This window comes from Lepisma saccharinum, chromosome 13 (assembly GCF_977018435.1).
Source record: "Lepisma saccharinum chromosome 13, izLepSacc3.1, whole genome shotgun sequence".
NCBI classification, from domain to species: Eukaryota; Metazoa; Arthropoda; class Insecta; order Zygentoma; family Lepismatidae; genus Lepisma; species Lepisma saccharinum.
The window spans coordinates 49,517,290-49,544,356 of NC_139241.1; the positions used below are offsets into that span (position 1 = coordinate 49,517,290).

At 38.9% G+C, this 27,067-nt stretch overlaps 1 protein-coding gene across 1 annotated transcript in view; it reads right to left on the bottom strand.

The window, feature by feature from the left end:
• arr (low-density lipoprotein receptor-related protein 6) overlaps nt 1-27,067 on the bottom strand; it is a 131,378-nt gene that overhangs the window by 25,999 nt on the left and 78,312 nt on the right. The window contains exons 9-14 of the mRNA XM_083134147.1: nt 24,465-24,698; nt 22,193-22,499; nt 14,913-15,057; nt 10,966-11,096; nt 2,238-2,391; nt 362-611 (exon numbers count right to left, since the gene is read on the bottom strand). Of these exons, the coding sequence (XP_082990273.1) occupies nt 362-611; nt 2,238-2,391; nt 10,966-11,096; nt 14,913-15,057; nt 22,193-22,499; nt 24,465-24,698 (1,221 nt within the window). The remainder of the gene's footprint in view (nt 1-361; nt 612-2,237; nt 2,392-10,965; nt 11,097-14,912; nt 15,058-22,192; nt 22,500-24,464; nt 24,699-27,067) is intronic.

Consider the following 27,067-nt stretch of genomic DNA (forward strand, 5'->3'; position numbering starts at 1 on the left):
TGCCTATGAGAGTGGAATGAGACAACTGAAAGATGTGGCTTCTAGATTTAATATGGACGTTACTACAGAGTATCATAACACTCTACAATGAAAACGTTACAGTAGGTGTTCGAAAGTAGAGCCCCCATCATCAGAAAAAGCTCTGTTGCATCCACTCGGAACATCCCTGGAGTCGTTCTGATGCTGGAGGCATCAGAAAATTATCCTGGTTGTTACCTTATGTGCCCAAGCCTGAATGTAGTGGGAGAGAGGTCACCCCACGTACTTCTATCTGGCAAAAGTGTATGAAGTTACATACTGATATGCCATACTGACTCACTAAAGACTTTCATATCATTACAAACACTTGAACACAACTTACCTGGTACTGAGTTAAACCATATGGCTGTGCCATGTTGTCGGTCACAATAGACACAACATTCTTCCCATCTAAATCTGAACTCTGAATAGCTAATGCATCAAGTTCTGTCCAATAGAGTCGTTTATCGCTAAAATCAATCGTGAGGCTGTTTGCTCTTCCCACTTTGTTGATAAATATAGCTTGCCCGGAACCATCCATTGAAGATTTGAATATCTTGGGTGATTTTCCCCAGTCGCTCCAATACATATACCTGCAAGAAACATTACAATACATGTTAGTTAATGCATAAAATTCAAAATAAGGTAAAATATGATGAAGTTACCACCTGCTCAATGCAGTGCTATGAATTTATTGTCTCATATCTTGTGTGTGTGCGAATTATTCACAATTACAGAATAATAAGTATTCTAAAAAATATTTAAAAAATACTAAACTTATTTTACTAGCAGAAATGTTTACGAGGTTGCATACATCTGCAAAGATAGGACTAATAAATTAAATAGGGACGATGGAAATGTTGATGAGATTTGGATTAGGATGTTTAAAAGATGGGAAAAGCGTGAGTATAAAAAAATAGGTTTTTCATATCACCCCGGATGTAATTCGTGAGGTTCGGGAAACCTGTGACTTCGAGTACGAAGTGACGTAAGCAGGTAGGGGGAGGGAAGGGGAAATTTGTGGGTGGGGAGTGGAATCTGACAACTTCCTGCATTCTGCGAGAAGGCAGTCCGGAACCTTCACGGGCGAAAGTGTATTGGCGTGTATCTTTTAATTTTTCAAATCGTAATGTTCTTTTAAGAAGGTCTTTTTAACTTTTGTGGTTTTACCTAGGGATGGTAGTGGGTATGGAAGTTTTAACAGGGCAAGATTGGGCAAGCTTTTAGGATTCCTTTTGTACCATGGTTATTCCTATATCCTTTATCCTTGTTTTTAATTCAATTTGACCTGGCCATGAGGCGATCTTGCTAGTCATGAAGAAACCTGATAAAGGGAACAGTTGATTCCTGAAACGTTGTACGGAAATTTTACATACTCACTACTCGTAAGTAAAATAAGTTTAGTATTTTTTTTAAATATTTTCTTTTTAAATATTTTTTAGAATACTTATTATTCAGAATTTATTATTCAGAGTGGATATAACATGGATGTGCAGCTACAAGCGTGAATTCAAATGCTAGTCGAGTGAGTGGCAAATGTAATATAATTAAGCCTTGTTTCCATATTAAAAACACTAGTTTAGTTTAGTTCTTCATCTGAGGAAGACCCTTATATAGGGTTGAAACGTTACATGTTAAGTGTTTTTATATCTTAATAAACTGCCTTGGTCAGCATCTTAGTGTTTTTTGAGTGGCAATATTCCAGTTTCTCTGAACACTTATTGATTGTCTTGGTTTATTTTACTTCACTTTTCTGTCACCATGGAGGTGAGCAGTTTCTCTGAACAGCTCTCAGGAATGTCACTGTAGCTTATGATATGCCAGACCATTCTTGCACATGCTGTGCGACAGATAAAAATGGTTTATACACAATATTACAAGAAATTCCTATAAACCACTTATGACATATCCTGGTGTGGTATCACCGGTAATACAAAATGCCATATACTTAGCTAAAACAGAGCAAGGGAAAAATCAGGCAAAACCAGGACTTGCTTGATAGGTCAGTTGATAGAGCAAAGCCACAATATATCAGAGAACTACGTTCAAGACCTGGACGAGCCTGCACTTTTGGCTTTAACTTCTACATAGTACATCTTCTGTGTGTACCAAATCATTATGGCACTATAAAATTGTTAAACTTAGGACTTGACAACAATGATCAGTAGAAAAAGTATTTGGGCAACTACATACACACAATATTGTATCCCATAACATACCCATCTCCTGGACTTAGCGCAAGGCTTCTTGGTTCTTCGATATTTTCCCATATTAACACTCTTCTGGATGAGCCGTCAAGCCTTGCAACTTCAATACGCTTGCTGCCAGTGTCTGCCCAATATATATTATGAGCTAACCAATCGACTGCCATGCCTACAAAGAAAGAGAAACTTATGAAGTGCAAAACGAATATGAAATATTGTAGCAATTATTAAGTTAGGTTTACACTGGTACAACATTACTAAATATAAGAAGGTTGAGTTAGTAATCTTAATAATCTTTTAATATTGCAATAATACAGTGTGTTCAGCTGCAAATGTTTCAACATTTTCTTTATTTTAAAAAAAAGGAAGCATTAAAAAAATGTACATAAAATAACATATGTTTACACATTCTTCTTTGTAGCTCATCACACAGATTCATGTTCAATTGTTGGACTTTTAACCACTGGTTTTAGTTTCCTTTTCTATCTATGTTTCAGAGACAGCTTCTTTCTCCATCCTCAGGGTGGTGTATTATTTGTCATCTGTCAGTAGTTCCTGAACACAGGTTGTGTATGGGGAAAGAGTGGATATGCATCGTTATAGCCTAAAGTGGGATATAAAGAGAGTGCCTGGGGGAATTATTTATCGGTGGCCAAGGCCCCACTTTGTCTAGTAACCTGATAGTACTGAAAATAAATGACAAATAAAGGACTTCATGAGCAGTGACAGTTTCAAAGGACAATCCTACATACAGTGAAACCTCGATTTTACGTTTTTCAGGTGACCAATCAGATAAAAACTAAATTGCTGGGAAATGTAAAATCTAGGAAAATTTTATAACATTTTACTGTGTCGGGACCATAAAAATTGAATGCATAATGCAGAAAAATGTAAAACTTCCGGTTCCGTCTCTTTCGTCTCACACCGATGATGCTACTAAGTTAGCGAAAATTTTGAATTTTTCCACTGTCCGGTGAGTGTTTCCTTTCTCCTTCTTTGATTTTTATTTAGCCCTTTTGGCCCTCCTTGCTTTTATCCATATCACCAAGTTCTACAACGTCTCTCTACTCCTGAAGATGTGACATACCATCACAAAAATTTGAAGTTTTTCTGCGTCCGGTGAGTGTTTCCTCTCTCCTCTTTCACTATATATATATAACCCCCCGCTCTGACACATCTTTCCGCAGGCGATGGGATAGGGCCTATATAGCAGGCATGCATGCCACTATACCCCCCGGACTCAACCTAGCCAACCAGTAACTCTTTCCTCTCCTCCCCGAAACTACCCACCCACCTTACAGTAAACACTGGCTAAAGTACTTCGTGTTTCCTATCAACTGTTTCTGGCAACACTGACCGTAGAGACGCCACGGTCAGTATTCTGTGCCTCTACTCAAAGTGTCATCGATCTTTTATCTTCCTTCTTGAAAATGCGACTTAGATCGCGAAATATTGAATTATTTCTATTCGTGTGGTAAGTGTTTACTGTCTCCTTCATAATTTGTATATATATATATATATATATATAACCCACAGGAATAGGATCAGAAAAGGTGCCAGAAGGGTGGATAAATACAACCTCCGCATCAATAACCACCGCTCCTCCACCCACAACCTGGACTTCACTGTCGCCGTCCACACATACCACCACGACATCAGTTTCAACGACTGCTTCCGGGTAGCGATCATCCATCTCCTACCCACACCAGCCAACACCTCTGTTCGCAAAAGATGAAAGAGGGCCTATATATCGGCCATGAGTGCAACCACTCCACCTGGCCTGAACAAGGCCACCCAGTAATGCCCATCCCTCACCCACCTTCCGTCCCAAGCCATCCCATCCCTCCCAACTCATCCTACACACTCACAGTTTACGACGAGTCTGGTGACGAAACAGTGTTTTTTTTCGTTCTACGCACCACTTCTTCTTCGATGGTGACCTGGCAACTCTGCAGGGCCCCAACTTGCGGTTCCATCTCTTTCTCCTCACACCGATGATGCTACGAAGTTAGCGAAAATTTTGAATTTTTCTACTGTCCAGTGAGTGTTTACTTTTACCTTCTTTGATTTTATATATATATATATATATATATATATATATATATATATATATATATATATATATATATATATATATATATATATATACAGGAATAGGATCAGAAAAGGTGCCAGAAGGGCGGATAAACACTAATGATGAAGGAGACAGTAAACACTTACCACACGAAGAGAAATTATTCTATATTTCGCGACCTATGTCGCATTTTCAAGTTGAAGAAGAAAGATCGGCGTTACGAAGAGAAGAGGCACAGAATACTGACCGTAGCGTCTCTACGATCAGTGTTGCCAGAAACAGTTGATAGATGACGAGAAGTACTTTCACCAGTGTTTACTGTAAGGTGGGTGGGTAATTTTGGGGAGAGGAAAGGGTTACTGGTTGGCTAGTTTGAGTGTTTCGGACCAAGATGTTTTGGAGGTTGGGGGGGGCATACATATTAAACCGACCAACCACCTCCAGTATCTCCACTACTCCAGCTCACACCCCTACCACACCAAAAAAGCCATCCCATTTTCCCTTGCCCTCAGAGGCCAGCGCCTCAACTCATCCCCCTCATCCTGCCAAAACTACAACCTACGCCTGCACCAAGCCCTAACCAACCGTGGCTATCCCTCCACCCTCATCAACAAACAAATCACCAGAGCCAACTCCCACAACCGCACCAAACAACCTAAAACCAACCCTCCAACCCTGATCACCCAATACCACCCCCATATTACGAAAATCAGACATACCCTCCACTCCATCCTCCCCATCCTGCACAGTGATCCTGATACCAGGGACATCTTTCGGGATAAACCCAGGGTCGTCTTCCGTCGCCCCCCCCAACCTCCAAAGCATCTTGGTCCGAAACACTCCCACCCCATCCACACCACTCCCCCCAGCTCACAGGTGCAACAAACCCAGATGCAAGACCTGCCCCATACTCATCACCTCGCCCACCCTCCTGATCCCCACAGCGGCAGGCGAGTTCACCCTTCACCCTAAGGGCACCTGCCACTCATCCAACCTAATTTACACCCTCATCTGCCAAATCTGCGGCAACTTCTACATAGGCGAAACCTCCACCCCCTTGAACCTAAGGATTAATAATCACCGTTCCTCCACCCAAAACTCCGATTTCACTGTTGCCATCCACACCAACAGCCATAACACCACCTTCAATAACTGCTTCCGTGTTGCCATCATCCATCTTTTACACCCCCGCTCTGACACATCTTTCCGCAGGTGCTGGGAAAGGGCCTACATAACAGGCACGCACGCCACTATACCCCCCCGGGACTCAACCTAGCCAACCAGTAACCCTTTCCTCTCCCCAAAATTACCCACCCACCTTACAGTAAACACTGGTGAAAGTACTTCTCGTCATCTATCAACTGTTTCTGGCAACACTGATCGTAGAGACGCTACGGTCAGTATTCTGTGCCTCTTCTCTTCGTAACGCCGATCTTTCTTCTTCAACTTGAAAATGCGACATAGATCGCGAAATATAGAATAATTTCTCTTCGTGTGGTAAGTGTTTACTGTCTCCATCATTAGTGTGTGTGTGTATATATATATATATATATATATATATATATATATATATATATATATATATAATAACAATAATATGGACACACTGATTAATAGCATTGTATCTAAAGATATCTGTTTGGCGGTTACGCGGAGATAGGCAATTAACTCTGATAAACTTACTTTTCATTTTTCCACGTAAATTTCTTTCGCGATCGATTTCACCACCCATCTGGTGGCTTCAGTACAATTTTCTGTACAATTTTCAAACTACGATAGCTCAAAAACTACTTGTACTAGAATCATGAAAGAAACACCATTGACATTCTAATTTATTCTAGTTTTATTTTATTACTGTCAATAGGCATTGTTCCATTTGAAAAAAATGTAACTTTCTAAAATAAATACACATTCTATTAATTATAAAAATCTGTGTATTGGCTACACTTATGAGCCCTTGGTTACACTTCATTTCTGTGCAAACAGCACATCAATAGCACCTTCCATTTCTGAAATATTTGGGGTGCAAGTTTTAGGTGATTCACCCGGTGTATGTGTATATATATATATATATATATATATATATATATATATATACCGTATTTACGCGTGTATAATGCACACTTTTTTCCAAAATTTTTGCCCTTCAAAACTGTAGTGCGTATTATGCACGGAATAATTCAGACAGCCAAAATGAAATCACGCATTTTTTTCACTATGTCACTGCGTATAACATGTATATATCTACAGATTGCCTTTCTTTAGCAATAATAATTTTAAAAAATAACTTTTTAATGCGAAATGGCCGTTTTCCATGAGTTGTCACTTAGTAATGGAAAGTTTTGCGACATCGAGAAAAGCAGCACCCGTTCTGGCGGCATTCAAGCACGCGCCTCCCGTCACACGGGAGACGTATCAAGCGGTATTTTTCGCGGGAGAAATAACTTCCACAAAAATTGTTTTCGCCTTAGACATGGTCATGAACAGAGATCGGGCGAAAAATATGTTTTTTGCACTCGTTCCCTTCAGAAGCACTCTACCGCTCGCAAGTGGGTCTGATCTAAAAAATAAACACCAGACCACGCTTCAGTTATATCCAATAGCACTTGACCTCTGCCCTCCCCTCCCCCAAGCGTACCAATGTTACCCGCAGCCGACGGCTGCTACCCAACATGCCAGGCTTGTTTTGCCATTGTGATTTCGTTTGCTCTTGGATACATGAGAAGAGATTGAATATGCTTGGATGTTATTTTAAATCGACTTTGTAGCGTACAACTTCCGGTAATCGCTTTCATTCAAAACGTATTCTTTGTTCCCTGTAACACTTCATAAAGAAGTGAAACTGTTATAGATAATCAAAGCCACATAGGCCAACTAAAGATCATCAACACTCTTAATGCATTTTCATCCAGGTTTCCGCAAAAGTTCACTTCGATCTTACTTGCATCATAACTCCCGTTTACCACTTTATACATTTTCATGACTGTGCCGATGTCCTAATATTTGCCAAAAGTGTTCCGTTGGCAGAGTGACTTCTCCCTCTTTTCTTCTCAGCAAACGTTTAGGGGGGGGGGGGGGGGGGCAATGCCGATTGTCTTCTTGCTCGTGTGTGCACACAGGCTGATTACAGGCAAGGGTGTAAGTGGACCACTCTTTCTTTCCTTTGACTTCTAAAATGGTCAACCAGTTCTGGATGCATTCTTGAAAACGAACAAAAACCATAGGACAAGTATAAAAAAAAATATAAAAAAATGCCCCCCCTACTCAGCTTTCTCCGCCACTGGTCTGCACGGCAATGTAATAATTGCAGAATTCAGGTCCTATTTTTTTTCTTTTTTTAATGCTATTGTATTGAAAAAATGCCCGTATTATTGTCTGTTGCAAGGTAAAACATAAAGAAAGGGTTTATTCTTTCTTCTTCACACAGCTGATAAAAGTTCAGCCTTCGACAGTTGCGTTATCTTTGAAATACGGAGGATTTTCCCTGACCACCTGTTGCTCGAACTTCTAGCCGGTCGCCTTGTTTTTACGCTGCAACTGGCGCCAGTGTTTTGTCTAGCATGTGCGAAGTTGTCCCTTGTGGATAACAGCAATGACTCATCCAGCGCCGAAAGCAAGTCATTGTTTTGTATCTCGCAAAGCTGTTTTGATTTGATGATAACAAAATTCGATCTTCAGAAAGAAAAAGTTAAAACAACTTCATGTTCTGCACCTTTATCTTCAGAACCTCAATGTGTAAACTGCGAACGATTTTTTTAAAAATGCTCAATGTATAAGCTGACACCGATTATTGTCGATTAACGTGAGAGTAAATAAAGATCTCCCATTTTGATATCTGAAAATGCACAGGTTTCATAAAGCTTGTTGTGAGCTCATTTTATGCTTTTGGTCTAATCAGGACTAAATATACAGTTTCACTTTAGTGAAATATAATTCCAAACCAAAATGAGTATCGAGTACGACACTGTTCAATGTGTCTTGGAATATGCATTTGGTGCAAATAGATCGCAAGTTGCCCGTTTCCTTTTTCAGGCTGGCTTACAATGCAAGTCGAGGAAGAGGAAGGACTGCTCCCTGGAATGGGGGAGGGGTGAATTAGAAGTTGGTCGAAGGAAGGAAAATGACATTTTTACGACGTATTTTACACAGCCGAACCAAAACGAAATTTACAGCCCCTTTTTTTTGTGCCTAGAAAGGTGAGATCTTCCGAGAGATCTTATCTTACCAGTTCATCTTGTAACAGACAATGCTCTAATAGGACCCGTATTAAATCCAACATTCATTCTGACCGATTATCTATTTGGTGCAAATTCCAATAACAACCCCTTCGAAATAACTACCTTTTTCCTGGGAACTATGAAAGGTCGTTGTATCGAGAGTTGACTGTAACAAATATTAAGGTAAAATAATTACATCAACACTTACCAAATAGAAATAATTACTGTATATTTACTGCGCTATTGCGGCTTGACTCACGTAAATAAATAAATAACGTTTACACTTAATTTCGTCATTCACTCCCAGTTACTAATACAAGCAGTCTGAAATGTCCTCACTTTTATCCATCTAGTTCGATATTCCCCGTTACCTTAAAACTTTTGATCATCATTTCAAGGGAGATGGAGTTCCATGCCTCACGAACCCATTCACAAACAATCGGAAGCGACGCACGTTTCACCCTCCCGCTTGATGCGAGTTCATGCTGCCTTGATGTCATCCATCTATTGTAAGAATCACCCACTGCGACCTTGAACGGGTGGTTGATAACTTTGCTCCCCCCTCTCCTATGAAAAGCCCAACATCTGGAAGTTCAAGGTCGCGTGGTGAATGCATCAGCTACGAAAGCAAGGAAAGGATCGTTTTTATGATCTACTGATTAATTTTAAATGAAATACGTAAATGTTAGTCGGACGCTAAGAAAGCCATTTCTGGAACCTGAATTGTACTGCGAATTATATACGAGATATATTTTTTTGTTGCTTTTCCCCATCAAAAACGAGGGTGCGTATTATACACGCACGCGTAAATACGGTATATATATATATATATATATATATATATATATATATATATATATATATATATATATATAAAATAACAATAATATGGACACACTGAATAATAGCATGGGACCGATTAATCGGTACTCTATCGGTTTCGGCCGATATAGGCATATCAGTGTATATATCAATATACAATAAATATCTTAGAGTGCAAAATTCTGCCATTTTGTTGTAATTTTTATGGATAATCTCCATGCCCTTCTTTCTAAAAAAGTAAATGTCTAAATATTCAACTTCTTTTGCACTGCAGTCACCTTGAACCACACATTTATTAAGGAGATCAATGATCATTTCAGGTTCTTAAAGGACCATTTCTAATTTTATATCGGATCGGCAAATTTTATATTGGTACTTTATCGGTATCGGCCAAAATTTCATATCGGCCCATCCCTTATATATATATATATCAATAATAATAACAATAATATGGACACACTGAATAATAGCATTGTATCTAAAGATATCTGTTTGGCGGTTTACGCAGAGATAGGCAATTAACTCTGATAAACTTACTTTTCATTTTTCCGTGTAAATTTCTTTCGCGATCGATTTCACCACCCGTCTGGTGGCTTCATAAGGAGTGTACTGTCTTGCTGCAGGCGGCATAGTTCCTTCTTCTTCCGATTGTGCTCATGGCGGAGCTAGTTAACACAGTCCTTTCACTTTCTGCCATTCATGTTACACGCATGTTCATAGCATGTTACAAAATAATTACACATATAGTAATTCTTCTAACATACTATACTAGTTTTATTTTTACTGAGTTTAGTATTAGTGAGGTGTGTGAGCTTTTCTAGCACTTTTGGCTAATTGCAATGAAGATGAATGATGATTGCATGAAATTGATGAAGGGACATTCACAAAAATATAACTTTCAGTGATATAAGAATGCAGCTATTTAGCTGAGGGTACTCTCAGCCACAAAGGAAGTGGAAGGAAACAGGAACATGGGTGTTGGGCCAAAACCCGAACCCTGAAAAACCTATACAGACCTGAACCAAATTAAGAAAAGTTGGACCTTAGTTGTCACACAATCTCAACGAAGCATGTGGTCACCACTTCTTGTAAGGACATCTACATCGAAAGGGTAGTGGTGATCACTGGAGAATTAACTTTCATATGGAAATTTCAGAAAGGGGCATAGAACAGGGGGGAGGTGGGTGGAGAGGTGTCCCAGGTTTTACATTTTCCCACATCATACATTGAATCACGATGGTCCCAACATAGAAAAAGGTTATAAAATTTTGCTTGATTTTACATTTTCCCACATTTAAGTTTTTCTCAGCATGATCCCCTGAAAAACGTAAAATAGAGGTTACCAAATTTACCAAATAAAAATCTTATAATACTGTAAACCAAGCCCTGAGCTATCAGGAGAAGGAGAGGGGTACTGTTGACAGCTTCAGATCTTTTCCACGTAAATAAGCTTTAACCAGACTTTACATGCTAGCAGAGCGAAAGTTGTCTAGCACAAAGGAATGTATTGGAAGGAATGAGGTTTACCCTGATGGAGGTGCATGTTTATCTAAGAGCTGTTATACCATCTAATGAAGATAAGAGGAAGCTATATCCAACCTGCTTGTACATGCTTCAAATATTTACTTACCTTCAGGTAGTTCCAGTCCAAATTCCACAATTTTTTCCAGTTCAGACCCATTCATGAACGCTCTCGTAATAGCCTTTACTTTAACATCAGTCCAGTAAATTCTGTTATCATTTATATCGAAGTCTAGTGCACTGAAAAAAACAACAACAGTTTCAATGATTTTATAACAAGGCATTCTCATATTTTAAGTTTCAATAACTAAAAAAAATATTACAGAGCATTACAGGAATTATAATTTTCAAAGTCTTGCAGACACAGAAAAAGAGGAGAATAAGTGTGTGGACAAATATATGTTTCATACAAATAAAGTGTACATTAACACTAAATTATTGGAGAGGGCTTAGAGGCATACATATTTATTTTTTGACGGAAAACTAAAAACTAAAAAAATTGTTCGTACTATGGGAATGAGAGATGCGGTAATAGATAATTGAGGTACTCACGTTTTCCGCAAAGCTGTTTTACATTATTTTCTATTAATTTCGGTAGCCACTGCCACCATCCTCGTTGGAATTCGTGTGTTGCTGCTTGGCACGTTTCTGTTGTTTTTTCCTAAATCGCCGCTAGGTGTGCTGCTCTGCGTATATGTCGTCTGCTGTTCACCGGTTTTAATTGCTGCAGTAATGGAAGCCAGGCGTGGTGTGCCTGACCACTATCTATGTTCAGTTCATGGTTGTAGTGCATGATGGCGTGCGTTTCTTTAATTTTTGTGTCTATCAGTGTCATAGGCGTAGCTAGAACTTTATATTTGGGTGTGCACAAAAAAAATGAGGTCTTGCACCTTTTTAATAGCATATTTTGCAACACAATCACTTGGCTCTTTAACTGCACTGATCTTTGTAAAGGAATATAAATTCACTAAATGACAGTGTTGGAAATTTCTGAATATGTGTAGTAGAAAAAATCAAATTGCATAGAAATTACACACACGCAAAATGTTCATAAATGTTACAAACAAATACATCAAAATACACATCATCTATAACAAGAGACGTCTGTCAAAGGGTTCAATGTTCTTAAACTCATCAATAACTTCATTTACATCAATAGACTAAGTTTGTCCTGTTCCACAAATAGCAAGAGCAGGGCTTCCAATCTATCTTGCTTCTGAGTTGCTCTTAATTTAGTTTTAACTTGTTTAAGCTTGGAGAAAACACTCTCTCACGCGTGCAGCTTGTGACAGGTATAGAAGAAAAGCGCTGCAGTACAGAGTAGAATGCAGTAAATATCTTCTTTCTCCAATGACAACAAAAAATCGAAAAACTATAGACACTCGTTTCATCAGCGATAATGCACACGTTTGTACCAAGTAATGACATTTTCAACTTCTTACAAACTGCCGCTTATTTTCCCTCTTATTGAAATATCTGTCTTTAATTCTCTTTGATAAAGCAGCCCATCAGGGTGTGCCTAGGCACACCCGGCACACCCCGTAGCTACGCCTATGATCAGTGTGTGTGCTTTGTATTTGACATTTACTTTCTCAATTTTATGGTTGTGGAATTTGATATGCTTGGCAAGTCCGGTGGTGGGTTGGGCAGTTTTTGCATTTGATAGGTGCTGCTGAATTCTCACTGATGGGCCTGATGGATCTGCTGATGTAATGAGCTTTGCACTAGCATTCAGCATCATAGATGCCTGGATTGTTGAGGGAGGAGAGGAAGTACCGTTTATGTTTGTTTAGTTGGTCAGCTATTTTGGAGGTTGGTTTGTGTGCTATTTGGATGTTGTAGGGGCGGAGGGCTTTGGTAAGGCAGTTGGATGTGGTAGGATGGTAGGGAAAGGCAAACCACTTGGTTTTGTTACTGGGATCTGGTTGCGATGGTGGAGCGGGTTGCGTTGATGGTGCAATTTGTCTGACTTGGATTTCAGCTTTGCTGCACCATGAGGAGAGTTGACATTCAGTATTTCCATGTTTTAGTGCCAGTTCCGTGATGGCTGCTATCTCATCCCTCAGGTCTTTTTCTCTGGAACAGTAGGATAAGGCTCTTCGGAAGAAGTTTAGCCATACGTTGGCCTTTTGCTTGGGTGGAGGGTTGGATAGCACATGGATATATTGGTTGCCTGCATCTGGTTTTCTGAAAACTGTGGTTGTGAATTTGTTTCCCCCGCGGCTGATGGTGAGGTTCAAGAAATTGATTTTGCCCTGCTTTAAATGTTCTATGGTGAATTTTAGTCTGGGGTGGATACTATCTAGTTTTTCCAACAACAGGTTGATCTCTTCTGGTTTTTTGTATATGACTATGGTGTCATCAGCGTATCGTCCATATCTGATGAATTTGAGTACCGGAGTTTGGAGTATGCTTTTTTCAGCCAAATGCATTACTACATGTTTGCTATGGGAGCCAATAGTGGGTTTCCCATGGCAAGGCCTTCAGATTGCTCATAGAAATTATTTTCAAATTGAAAATAATTGTGTCTTAAGCACACTTCTAGGAAATTGGCAGTTTCGGCTACTTCCAGTGTGGGGACTTTGTTTACGGTCAGCCACCTTTCAACTGATGTTAGGGGTAGGTTTATGGGTATTGAATTATACATGTCCACTATGTCGATGCTTGCGATTTTAGCATATCTGCTTGCACTATGGATGTTATCAGGTTTTTGGCATTGGCACTGTTGCGAAATACATATGAGAGCTTGTGGTTGAATTGAGATATTTTGTTTTTGAGCCAGTTGGTAAGATGTATGGTAGGGTGGTTGAAGCCAGCTATTATGAGGCGCATGGGAATTCTTGGTTTATGTGTTTTGGGGATGCCATAAGCAATGGCAGGTGAGGGGTAGGGGTTGAGGAGAAATTTGTGGTCTTCCTGTCCAAGTATAGCCCTGCTTTTCACTGCACGTTTCACTATTTTGCTGTATCTGTCTGTGGGGTCCTTTGCGACTGGTACTGTAGGAGTCACTGTTTAGTTTAGGAAAAACAACAGAAACGCGCCAAGCAACAACACAACGAATGTCAACGAGGATGGTGGCAGTGGCTCTGAAATTAATAGAAAATAATGTAAAACAGCTTTCGTGGAAAACGTGAGTACCTTAATTTAAAAAATTGAATATGAAATGTGAACTAATACATTGTGTTTCATGTTTATGACAGGTGTGAAGTGCATTTTCCTGCCACATTTCCTCAGGAAATGATGTGACATGAACTGCAAAATGGGAAAAAAAAACCCTTAACATGAAATTTGGAGTTTATTTACTGATGTGACACTCTCTGAAGTCTCAATTATTCTACAAGTTGTGCAAAACATGGAAAATTAGTTAATTCTGCTGTAAATATTTGAGACGCAAAATGGACTCCTTTACACGAGCATAAACTTTATACTCTGACAAATAGAAGGGAAAATTTATTTTGTGTAATAAGTATAGTTTTTAAGTCAAATTTAGGGTTATATTCACCATTTTAACACAGGATTGCCATTTTATATTTCACTTATCCTGAAATGTGCCCAGTTTTTGTACCAAATTCTTGATGTTTTATTCACCATATATATGTGGTCCTACTCATAAGGTACGTGTCTGGTTCATTGATTTTGATGTGCCCAGTACTAAGCTCATGCCACAAGTTCATACCAATGGCTTTGGCAGGTATACACATTCTAGATCGCAATGTTCCTGTTGCCAGGACACAATGTGTATTGGTCCTACTCACTTTCCAGGGGGTATCTGGCTATTCCATATAAGTGTACATATGTTCTTAATAATAATAAGACTTTGATAAACTAAATGACAATGATAAGACTACATATGTTTTGTTAAAAACAATAAAAAACACACAAACAGCATGATAAAAAACACTTTAGGAGTTCTTCCAAGCTTTCGATTCAGTCTCGGAATCACCATCAGAGCTAAAGTGTTCTTTATCGTGCTGTTTGTGTTTTTTTATGGTTTTTAACAAAATATGTTGCTAGCAAGTGACGTAAGAAGTTTTCTACTGTCATACGACTACATACCTTGCATCTTTAACTCCAGTCACTGGTATCACTTCCTCATTACGGCCATTCTCAAGGCTGATTCTATGAATATCCTCTTTCCTTGCAAACACAAGAAATGCTTCAGGGACAACACACAACTTCTGATCTTCTGTGAGCTCATAACCTACAAGCAAATATTTTCAGTGTTATTATGTTTATAGTTTTGACTATATGTATTTGCACATTGGTTATTTTTGCATCCCTTTTCTACCTCAGCGTTTAATGAATGATGGGCTGATCTGTATCTTACCTAGGATAAAACATAGGATTCCTAGCTTTATAGCAATGAACACTGCCGCAGGAGCATTTGATATTGACATCTGGGGTTTAACAAAAGCACACAATAACACATGCACACCTACAGGTTTTTCATTGTCAGGAGTCAAACGGTAAAGAGTAGAAATAAGGTAAAATGTTGAAAGTAGGGGTGAGCTGATGTTAATGTATGATTGATTGATTTGCTTTATTTTACTTTGATTTTTGTGCCACTTTTGGCTAATTTCCGAAGATGGGGATGAGTGATGGCGTAACGAATTATAGAATTATACTTTAATTAGACTTTCTCTAGAAGCTTCAATCTGACCGAGGGTCATTCAATTGTTTTCACCAGCTGTCTGCTCCTCTGAGGTATTTTATTTATGCAGAGTCAAGTATGTACAGACTTCCTGAAACACTGGAGTAACAAGAAGCAAACAGGTAAACAGGTAGCAATCTGCTTACTGAATAGGAAGAAATATTTGACGAATCGGCGTGGGGGAAATCTCCACTAGCAGAGGTTTAGAGGGGAAGGCAGGCTTGGTACAGATACACTTTAGGAATTGAGTTGAGACAGTCAAGAGTACTTTTGGGAGTCTTGGAAGGAGAGTGGTCAGCCTGACTTAGGTTGAGCAGCTAGGAGACATCTGGAGAAAGTCAGTATTATTTTACAATTCAATCTTCTAAGTCTAGACAGGTATTCATCCTAACCTCACCATCATGATTCAGGTTCAAAAGTTCTAAAAACCAAAGAGTGACTATTTGCCATTTCAGTTAGTGCTTTATTTCAGGATTACCTCTTGCAGCTTAGCATTAGACTTGCCCTCATGGCAAGTGCTCTCATCATCTGAGGATGCATGAGAATTAAACATCATCACCCACAAATCAATTGGGAGTGGCAGGTTCGATCCCTCATACCTAAGGGTATGAAATGTGGTGGAGGTGCGGATTTTCACTTATTTCAATATATGAACATTTTTGAATTAATCATCAAACACTACCCCCTCCCCCCCTTGCTAAGTTATTTTTTAATTAATCATCAAACACTAACCCCCCCCCATTTGCTAAGTTATCTTTTTTTTTATTAGTATGTCATTAAGGTAATTATTTTGAGAATCCATAGGGTTTTCAGCACGGTATTCATATTCACTTCAGTGGGAAGAAATTTTACTTGTTATGCCAAAATAGATGTCGAGCTTTCACCTCGCAGATGAACTCTACGACACTTTTGATCAATTATTAGAGCTAGCTCAAAGGTCTGTAAGTGTTAATCTTGATGTTACCAGTCCCAGTGCAAGTTCAACCCCCAAGTTCAAGTGTGGTCCAATTTTAAGTAGATGCCGTCAGCAGCAATTAGAGAAACAGCATCAGAAAAAAACAATTAGAGGAACAATTTCAAAATTCTAGTGATTCAGGCCCAACACAGATTGAAACAATGGCTCACTCACATTTTGTCCCCCCTACGATGCTAGATGGTATGCCCTTTCAAGGAATCACAGGGGAAGATGTTAGAAAATTTTTGGACAAAGTAGAAAGTAGCCATCCTAAATGGCTGGGACAATGCTAAAAAGCAGCAAATCTTGCCAGGTCTTTTAGGAGGTCCAGCTTTGTGTTGGTACGAAGCTTGGATAGGGGTACCAGAAAATCGAGACAGTTCTTATGAGAACTTGAAAATTAAAATAAAAAAGAATTCACTGGGTTCTTGGATCAACTTGAGATCGAGGAACAAATTCGATGTCTGTGGCATAAGGAAAGTGAGCCTGTTTCAAACTATGTTAGGGATAAGCAATTGTTAATTCTTGAGGCAGATCCTAACATGGGGGTACAACAACAAATTAAGTAAAAAATTCAGGGACTACAGGCTGAATATATGAGAGAAATTTATAATAAGCATTATGGGTCAGTGCACGAGTTGCTGAAGGATTTGAAGGCATTAGAAAAACTACAATTTTTGATGAGGAAGCGAAAATTCCAAGAGCTAGCATGCTAAGTTCAAAAGGAAAGTCTATTCATTCCTTTGAACGGAGCAACAACACTCTCGCAACAGCAGATTTTATTACACAATCAGAAACTGGGTACTGCTGAATCAGCACAGCTTCGACCTACGCTAGAGATCGATGCAAGAGTAAACGCCTTGCAAAAAGAAGTCGAAGAATTAAAATCGACCAAAACTAATCAGAGTAACCAGGTTCAGAGTAACCAGGTTCAGGACACTGGCTTGGAAGCCAGACTGGCTAGTCTTACTCTGAAAGTAGATGAAATGGCAATCAAAAGCAAAACTCTAGCGCTGACTCATCAGAACAAAACCAACATAGCATCAAATGATGTGCTAACCACTCTGCCACAGGAGCCAGCTTGAATGTATGAATATTGGAAGATTGCCCGTGTAACGTCGTCACCTTGTAATCAAGGAGTCCAGGTTTGACACCCAGTGGAGGCACATACTGGTTTGGATTCCACTTTAAACTGTAGGTCCAGTCCCGTTTAGCCTTACTGTGCATAAAGTGGACTTAAAACCCAAACAAAAAATATAAAAAAAAATGTATGTTATACCCAACTCATCCTCCCCAATAAAACCAGTGTAACAAGTTGTAACAACAACAACATGCTGTTACAATTTGGTTATCATTACAGACAGCATCATTCTATGATACGGGAATACAAAACATGATGTCTTGTTGCGAAAAGTATCTGAACAGTGGTGGCTACTATGTTGAAAATTAGTACATGGTATGTGGCCGCAGTGGCTCAGTCGGTAATGCGTCTGACTACCATGCTAAAGGTCCCGAGTTCGATCCCCAGCCGGTTCAAATCCGGAAACTTTTCTAATGTTGGAAGCGGCCCAGGTGCCCACCCAGCATCGAATAACATGGGTACCTGGGGGAAACCCTGGGGGGTAAAGGCGGTCAGGGGTGCAGTCAGGGGCATGATGCTGATCACATCACCTCCAATCACGACCGGATCAAGAAAGTGTGGGAAAGCAAGCTTTCATCTCCCCCCCCCCCTCCAACAAGGTTTGGCTGACAAGTGAGCATTTCTTCTCACTATATTATCGTAATTTGCTACTGCATCTTTCATTTACTGAAACATGAACATTGTACCATGAAGATTGCCGGGATTACGAAAGGAATGACTGACGAGTAGGGCTGTAGTATCGATATCAGAAAGTATCGGTTGGAATTTAATTACTGATACTGGCTAACATTTTTACGGTGTTTTGGTGCTTCACAGGGTCTGCAAAAATGTCATACGACAATTTCACAGAATGTAATTATCATGATATTACGGAAAAATTCAGTTCCTTTTCATTTTGTCCCAGTTTTGTGTGGAAAAACTGGATTTTTTTATTACAAAACCTGTATTTTAATACTTTGATGTAATTCTTGTGGATTTTTAAATCAAAACTCTTAAAAATCGTTCATATAATTGGAGTGGACTACGTAAAAATCAACATTTTGAATAATTTTTAATTATTACAGGGAGGCCACTCTAGGACCATGATAAAATTCAAGTATACGAGGTGCGGCAATTAAATAACGAGACTGCGCACCTCCTTTCGCGTAGGATAGTGGGGGCAGGTAGCTATTGATGTGTTGTTGATATTGAACCTTCATGCGCACCCACTGTTTGTTTCATGATTCTGAAAGCTTTTATTTTCTTTGCAGGCTTGCTTGAAGAGGACAGTGTTCTGTAGTAGTGCCGGAATCATGGTGGACAATAAAGTTGAGCAGCGCATTAACATCAAATTTCTGGTGAAATTAAAAAAACACCAACGGAATGTTGTGCAATGTTAAAAGAGGTGTATGGTGATAATGCTACGTCACGTGCGCGAGCGTTCGAATGGCACAAACGATTTTCAGAAGGTTGGGAGGAGGTTGAAGATGATGAACGTCCCGGCTGCCCTGTGAGTTCAAGAAAGGACGACAATGTTCAACAAATTCATGAACTTGTGCGGAAAGACAGACGTCCCAGCATTCGGATGCTCGCAGACATGATGAACATTAACAAAGAGACAGTAAGACAAATTTTGCATGAGAATTTAAACATGACAAAAGTGTGTGCAAAAATTGTTCCGAAAAACCTCTCTCAGGACCAAAAAGACAATCGAAAGACAATTTGCTGTGACATCATGAAACGACTCAAAGCAGACCCAGAATTGCTAACACTTGTCATCATCACATGTGATGAAACATGGATTTCCCAATATGATCCCGAGACCAAGCGTCAATCCATGCACTGGAAGACTCCCACATCGCCAAGAATGAAAAAAGCACGAATGAGCAAGTCGAAACTGAAGGCAATGCTCATAGTTTTTTTTCGATATCAGGGGTATCATCATGACTGAATGGGTGCCTCAGGGTCAAACGGTGAATCAGACCTACTACAAAGAAGTCCTAAGCAAACTGAGGGAAAGAATAAGGAAGAAGAGACCGGATTTGTGGAAGAACGATGCATGGATCCTCCTCCAGTACAATGCGCCTGCCCATAATGCCCTTTCTGTGAAGCAGTTTTTAGCCGCCAAGCGCATTCCTGTGCTCGACCATCCTCCGTATTCCCCAGACCTGGCACCCTGTGACTTTTATCTCTTCCCAAAAGTGAAAAGTGCATTGAAGGGAACACATTTTTACTCCGTGGAAGAGGTGAAACGAAAAACGGCAGAGTTGTTGAACAGTGTGACATCTGATGACCTACAGCATTGCTTTGAACAATGGAAGACACGTATCCAGCGGTGTTTTGATAGGGGAGGGGAGTATATTGAAGGGGATACCAGTCAATTGTAACTTTCTTGCAATACATCACAGTTATGACACCAGTCTCGTTATTTAATTGCCACACCTCGTAATTCCCAGTTTTCGAGGAAAACTTTCCAAAAATTCAAGAGTACAAGCACATGTTTTCTTCATTTCAACCTTTTGCATTACCGCCTCTTACCACCCACAAACATACATACACAAATATATTAACAATATAAAGGGTCTGTGTGATTCCAATGTATCCAAAAATTCTAATTCAATTCAATTAAATGGTGTATGTATATATATATATATATATATATATATATATATATATATATATATATATATATATATATATATATATATATATATATATATATATATATATATAAAAGCAAGGATGGCCAAAAGGGCTAAGTAAAAATCAAAGAAGGTAAAAGGAAACCCTCACCGGACAGTAGAAAAATTCAAAATTTTCGCTAACTTCGTAGCACCATTGGTGTGAGGAGAAAGAGACTGAACCGAAAGTTGGGGCCCTGCAGAGTTGCCAGGTCCCCATCGAAGAAGAAGTGGTGCGTAGAACGAAAAAAAACACTGTTTCGTCACCAGGCTCGTCGTAAACTGTGAGTGTGTAGGATGAGTTGGGAGGAAGGGAGGGAGGGATGGGATGGCTTGGGAGGGATGGGCATTACTGGGTGGCCTTGTTCAGGCCAGGTGGAGTGGTTGCACTCATGGCCGATATACAGGCCCTCTCCCATCTTGTGCGAACAGAGGTGTTGGCTGGTTGGGGTAGGAGATGGTGATCGCTACCCGGAAGCAGTCGTTGAAACTGATGTTGTGGTGGTTGGTGTGGACGGCGACAGTGAAGTTCAGGTTGTGGGTGGAGGAGCGGTGGTTATTGATGCGGAGGTTGAGGGCCGTTGATGTTTCCCCCAGGTAAAAATCACCACAGATGTTGCAGGTGAGGATGTAGATAAGGTTTGAGGCATGGCAAGTCCCTTTGGGATGGAGGGTAAATTTGCCAGTGGCCGTGTGCACCTGGAGGGAGTATGGGTGTGGGTGTGTGTGTGTGTATATATATATACCGGGTGTTCCGTTCAAATCTCCCTAATTTCAAATAATTACTGTGAACGAAGTACGATGAATTGTGAAATAACTGCAACACCAAATGAAAGGCCAGATCTTCAAGTTTTGTTTTCATGACGTGAAGTTGTCCGTTCGCTCACTACGCAGCGCCACGGTCGCATAAATAGAAATGGCGACTGTTGAACAACGCGCGCAGGCAGTGGTGTGGTATGCTGAGACAAAATCCGTGATTGCAACGCAACGAAATTTCAGACGAGTGTACGGAGGAGTTGCACCTGATGCTAAATCAATTGGGCTGCGGTTTAGTAAGTTTCTAACAACCGGCAGTGTGCTAAAACAATCTGGTGGAGCTCGCCGTCGTGTGTCGGAGGAAAAGGTGGAAGAAATTCGAGCGCACCACACCACTGCCTGCGCACGTTGTTCAACAGTTGCCATTTCTATTTATGCGACCGTGGCGCTGCGTAGTGACCAAACGGACAACTTCAAGTCATGTAAACAAAACTTGAAGATCTGGCCTTTCATTTGGTGTTGCAGTCATTTCACAATTCATCGTACTTCGTTCACAGTAATTAATTTAAATTAGGGAGATTTGAACGGAACACTCTGTATAATTGAAATATTTAATTTAAGGTACATTTGCTATTTCACATACTCAGACTCAAAACTTATCTACAAACACAAATCACAAATGTTATGGAATATACTAATCTATGAAAAAATATTAATTGTGTAAGAATTTCAAACCCAAATTTACCTAATCAACTTGAAAATATATAATCTTGCAATAACCTTTCGTCTGTCAGACAGATTGTTCTGCAAAGGACACTAGTAAACAGATTGAGAGAATTCATTTGTATTTTCCACGCAGCTTTCTTTTCCTTTGTCTATAAAAATACAAGCTAAACTGTAAAAACATTGCCCCAGGGCATTTATTAAATATATATAAACTCAATGAATTTGGTTTAATAAAAATTGCAATTTTTCATGTCTACCTAGGTAAGGAAAAAATTTATGCAGAATTCAAGCATAATTACCGGAGCCAATAATTCACGAAAAATTCCCACCCTCTGAGAATTTTGAAGTTTTATCGGTGGGAATCGATAAGAGTATCGGTACGGGTATCAGTTTGAAATGATATTAGTTCAGCTCTATTAAAGAGACAGTTAACACATCAAAACTTACCCATCTGGCATGCACAGACATAGTCACCAGGCCTCTTCAAGCACAAATGGCTGCAGCCACCATTATCGTGCACACAAGGATTGGTTCCACGTATATCAGACACATTAACGGCTTTCAGGCCCATGAGATTTGAAAGCTGGTCTGTAAGCACTTCACGGTCCTTTCCGGTTTCCTTGTTCACCCTCTCTACACTTCGCCGCTGCCAATCTGTCCAGTAGAGGTAATCGCCAAGCAGACTGAATCCAAAAATGTGTGGCAAGTTTTCGCTGATAATTTCTCTCCTACCACTTCCATTCATGTTTGCAACCTGGAAGAGGAAAAGGGGCATCATTACATAAAATCATCAAACTCTAATGTTGTTTACTTTAAGGTAGGATTGCATCAGATTAATTGGTGCTCAGCAAAGCTTACAGAAGCAGTGGTCCAGTTGGTACACCATCTGCTTGTCACACAGAGGTGTCCTCTTTTTAAGGTACCCAAATGTCGACTTCTCTTCCACATGGTACACCCTGCAAAACCTAGTTGTACAGTATGATAAATGCCTGAATCGTAGCAGTGTCTTATGTGAAAAAATGACCAAATTTCTTCTATAACACGCACAGGCCAGCAAAATAAATAAAAATCTCCGCACAACTTTTTTCTCCCTAAAATGAAACCGGTAGGACTTTCCGAATGACCCTGATATTTAAGTTCTACATCTTAAAAATACAGCAAATTACTGAAATTGTAATAATTAGTACTGACTTAGGAATAATAAAGCCAGTGGCACTTTTAAAGAATGAAATTATAAACCATCAAATGCACCAGGTGAGTGTGCCTAATGATTATAGGATAGCGTAAATTGACAAGGCAATTCAGAACCACCAGCATATCTATCTACATACTTTAGCTGTCCTTGTGAATGAATCCTACAGAACTGCTTGCAATAATGTCTGCAAGAAATTGCAGTATTGCAAGATAAGTGTCCAATTGGTTCCCAAGCAAATGTGTGAGAATTAGAAAGGCATGAGAATGATGACCATATATGGCAGTGTGATACTTAAGAGAACAGGTTTCTCCAAATCAGTGGCCCACAATGAATTGTGGATCCACCATCTCACACCAGAAAAAACCTGTATGGTCTGGAAACATCCTTTAGCCCCATGTCCAAAGAAGTTGTGGTTAACCAGTCTGACAAGAAGGTCTTTGTGATTGTGTTATGGGAAATGCAGGGTCTACTACTGATTGAATTCTTTCCTTACAGGGTTATCTGTCAACACTGGAAAAGCTATGTCGTGCATTTCATGACAAACAGCCTGAAGCAAATCCTGTAGTTTTCAAACTGCACCATGATAATGCTCGTCCACATATGTCTGGTGCAGTGTGTGAGCAAATTGCCAAGTATGGATGGAAGGTTCTCATGTACACTCTTTATAGCCCTGACTTTACTCCAAGTATTTCCACAAAGATGTTCTTGCAGGGCCAACACTTTCCCTGTGATGCTGAAGTGAAATGTGCAATGCGCCAATGGTGGTATAGCCAGAAGATGACGTACATGAAGGCACCTTTAAGCTTGTCATGGTGAAACAAATGCAGGAACAGGAATAGTTCATGTGTAGAAAAATAGGCAATGAATATCCACTGCTGTCACCTTCCTAACTTTCCTTTCTGATAGGGATGGGCCGATATGAAATTTTGGTAGATATCGTAATATCAAATGTACCAATATTCTACATATAAAATTCCAAATGGTGTATGAAGAAACTGAATGGATCATTGACCTCCTTAATAAATGTGTTTCAAGGTGACTGCAATGCAAAAGAAATTGCATATTTAGACATTTACTTTTTTAGAAAGTATGGCATGAAGATTATTCATAAAAATTATAACAAAATGGCTGAATTTTGCACTAAATTATAAGATATTTATAGATATATAGGATCGGTAAAATAATAGGTAATTTTGCCGATAAACCGATATGCCTATGTTGGCTGATACCGATAAGAGTACCGATTAATCGGTCCCATTCCTAATATTTTCTATTCACCTTTATAATTAATGTATGTTGCTAACTGATTGCAATCTTTGAGGGAAAAATGCATATATATTAAAGGTTTACTTCAGAAATATATTCATAAAAATAATAACAAAATTGCTGAATTTGGCACTAAATTATGTTTATAGATATATTGGAAATGCCTAATTTGCCAATTCTGATATAATACAGTTTAATCTGTCCCACCTAGATACGCACACACTAAAAGAATGAGCCTGTGAAGTTGAAGATATATACCTCTATTTTGTCATGCCTTGCATCACACCAATAAATTTTCTTCTGTTCCAAATCCAGAGCTATTCCATTAGGCCATCCCACCGATGTGTTAATGATGGCCACCCTTTCTGAACCATCCAATGCTGCCCGTTCGATCTTTGGCTTCGCTGGGCTCCAGTCGGTCCAGAACATCCATCCGTCTTCAGGAGCTACAGCTATTGCACGAGGCTCATCAAGGCCATCACTTATCAAGATCTGAAATGAAATAGCAAATAATAATATTACAACAACGAGACAGTTGGATGTAGTATGTACACTTGCCAATGCTTGGCATCAAATTCTATGAGGGTGTTGGTATTGGTGATGAAACCCAATACTTTCCGATACCAATATTATCCTATCTGCCGATACCGATAGAGGTATTCTACTTGAATTATATGCATCAATTTACCATAGCTTTACTTTCAATATTAAAGAATTACATGAGAATTGAATCACAAAATCCATTCTATACACAATCCCCATGCAAAATATATCAAACCTTCAAATTTGAAATAATCTCCGTGATAATTTGAATCCACAAAGGTGCCGGGCAGTATTTTTGCAGATTCTGTGAAATACTCAAACTCCATAAAAACATAAGCCAATATTGATGTATGAATTCCAAAAGATAATTTCTGATACAGTTAAACCAGTATCAGCTCAACTCTAATTTTAACCTATTTTGCTTGAATTAAACCATTTAATATAGGCTTAGAGCTTCACAGTTAGCCCTTATCAAGAAATAATTTGATGTCATATCACAACTCCACCACTTTTCTAGGTGATACAAAATGCTCCAACAGAAAGTGAAAAATGGTAGCAAACATGCATTTGCATGTGGTATCATGCAGTTGATGGAATTATTCCCTGTATAAGATGCACCAAGTTTATTTGGGGATAAAATTTTGTAAAAAGTGCATGTTACACATAAACACACTGCACACATAAATCCTTGTTTTGCAATGATAAATATTCTTCTGTGTTGTAACTATGAATGTCACTACATACAAAAGCAAATGGCCGTGCAGGCAGAGAAACTTAGTGGGAGATGGTTTGACGTTGCCAAAAGTCAGTGTCCATGCCTTTACTAGAAGCAGTTTTAATACAAGTGAGACGGAGTACCTGTCACAATCATATGACTCTCCACTGTGTGCTCCCAAACAGGTCCAGTGACCATTGAACATGGTGTGCTGTATACAATTGTAACAAGTCAATATAAACATGTTTCTGACAGTACTTGCTTTGCTTGCAGTCTCCATAGATGTCATCAGGGTGGATAAAAATAATGATATTTAAAGAATCATTTTCTTTTTTTTTTTTTTTTCAAAAACACTGTTAAAATTGCTTGTAAGGTTTTTGGCATCATACGTATACATATATGTATTTTTATACAAAGGCTTTTACTGGTAAATGGTTCTGTAAAATATTTGAATAGATTGATTAAAGGAATGCTAGAAAGAGTTGAAAGATGAGAGAAAGGAAGGAGGAAAGAAGAAGGAAGAAAAACGAAGAAAGAAAAGAGGAAGGAAGGAGTCCAGGAGATAAGAAATCTGTCTAGGTCCATTAGTGGAGGTATTGATAAGGCCAGACTTTTACCAGGTACCTGTCAGTTAGTGTCAATTACCTGTCAGGAGATTCCACACTCAGGAATTCCTGACAGGAAATGTTCTAAGATAAGGACTGGTGCCTCCATGTTGTTTTGTGTATGGACCCTGTCTGGGAGTGTATATATAAGATGATGTTTAGTAACTTTCATTAATTTTTTGTGAAGTTTCGTCTGAAGGAGACCCTGTTAGAGGGTGGAAATGTTACGGTTTTATCTATATTTTTATACTATAAAAGTTTGCCTTGGTCAGTATTTTAATGTTTTATGATACTGTACATATGAACCTTCTATGGAAATGCTTGTTCTGTGTGTTATGAAACGATAACTTAAGTAACTTTACTTCCAGTGAAAATAAAACATTCTGGATGTACTACATAATTGTTACTTAAAATATTTTTTATAGTCTTTGTAGCTGAAGTTTGGCAATTTTTGTAATGATAGTTTGCAAAATTTCAGCTGCCATGTTTATTTACAGTTTAATGATAATGACGCTATTTACTGTTTAACATGATTAGAGTTTTGCATATCATTCTACACAAAATGTTTGCTACTTTTGCCTACAAAAATTATTGAATTTTAAATCAAGAGAAATATAAGTGTGTTTACAGTATAAATATTACATTTCTTTTTGTATGAGCTTCACCCCATCAATGCATATATTTTGTTTCATTTCTTTTCCTTTCTTAGAGCCTAATAAACACCGTTAAATGATTACGAGATTAATGTACTTTCACCAAAAGTGATTTTGATACCTACAAACTTCTTATGTGATTATTTCTTTAAAATGATTTAAATCAGTGACAAAAAAAAAAAAAAAATCAATCTGATTTAATCAAACCACCATGATCACAACACAGTTACTACTTCCACAGTACATTATATGTACTATTTTTCTTAAAATCCAAGATGAATATAAGAGTAATACGTTTGAAAACAAAACATCTTCTGAAAAAAATAAGTGTAACTGATGTCCAAT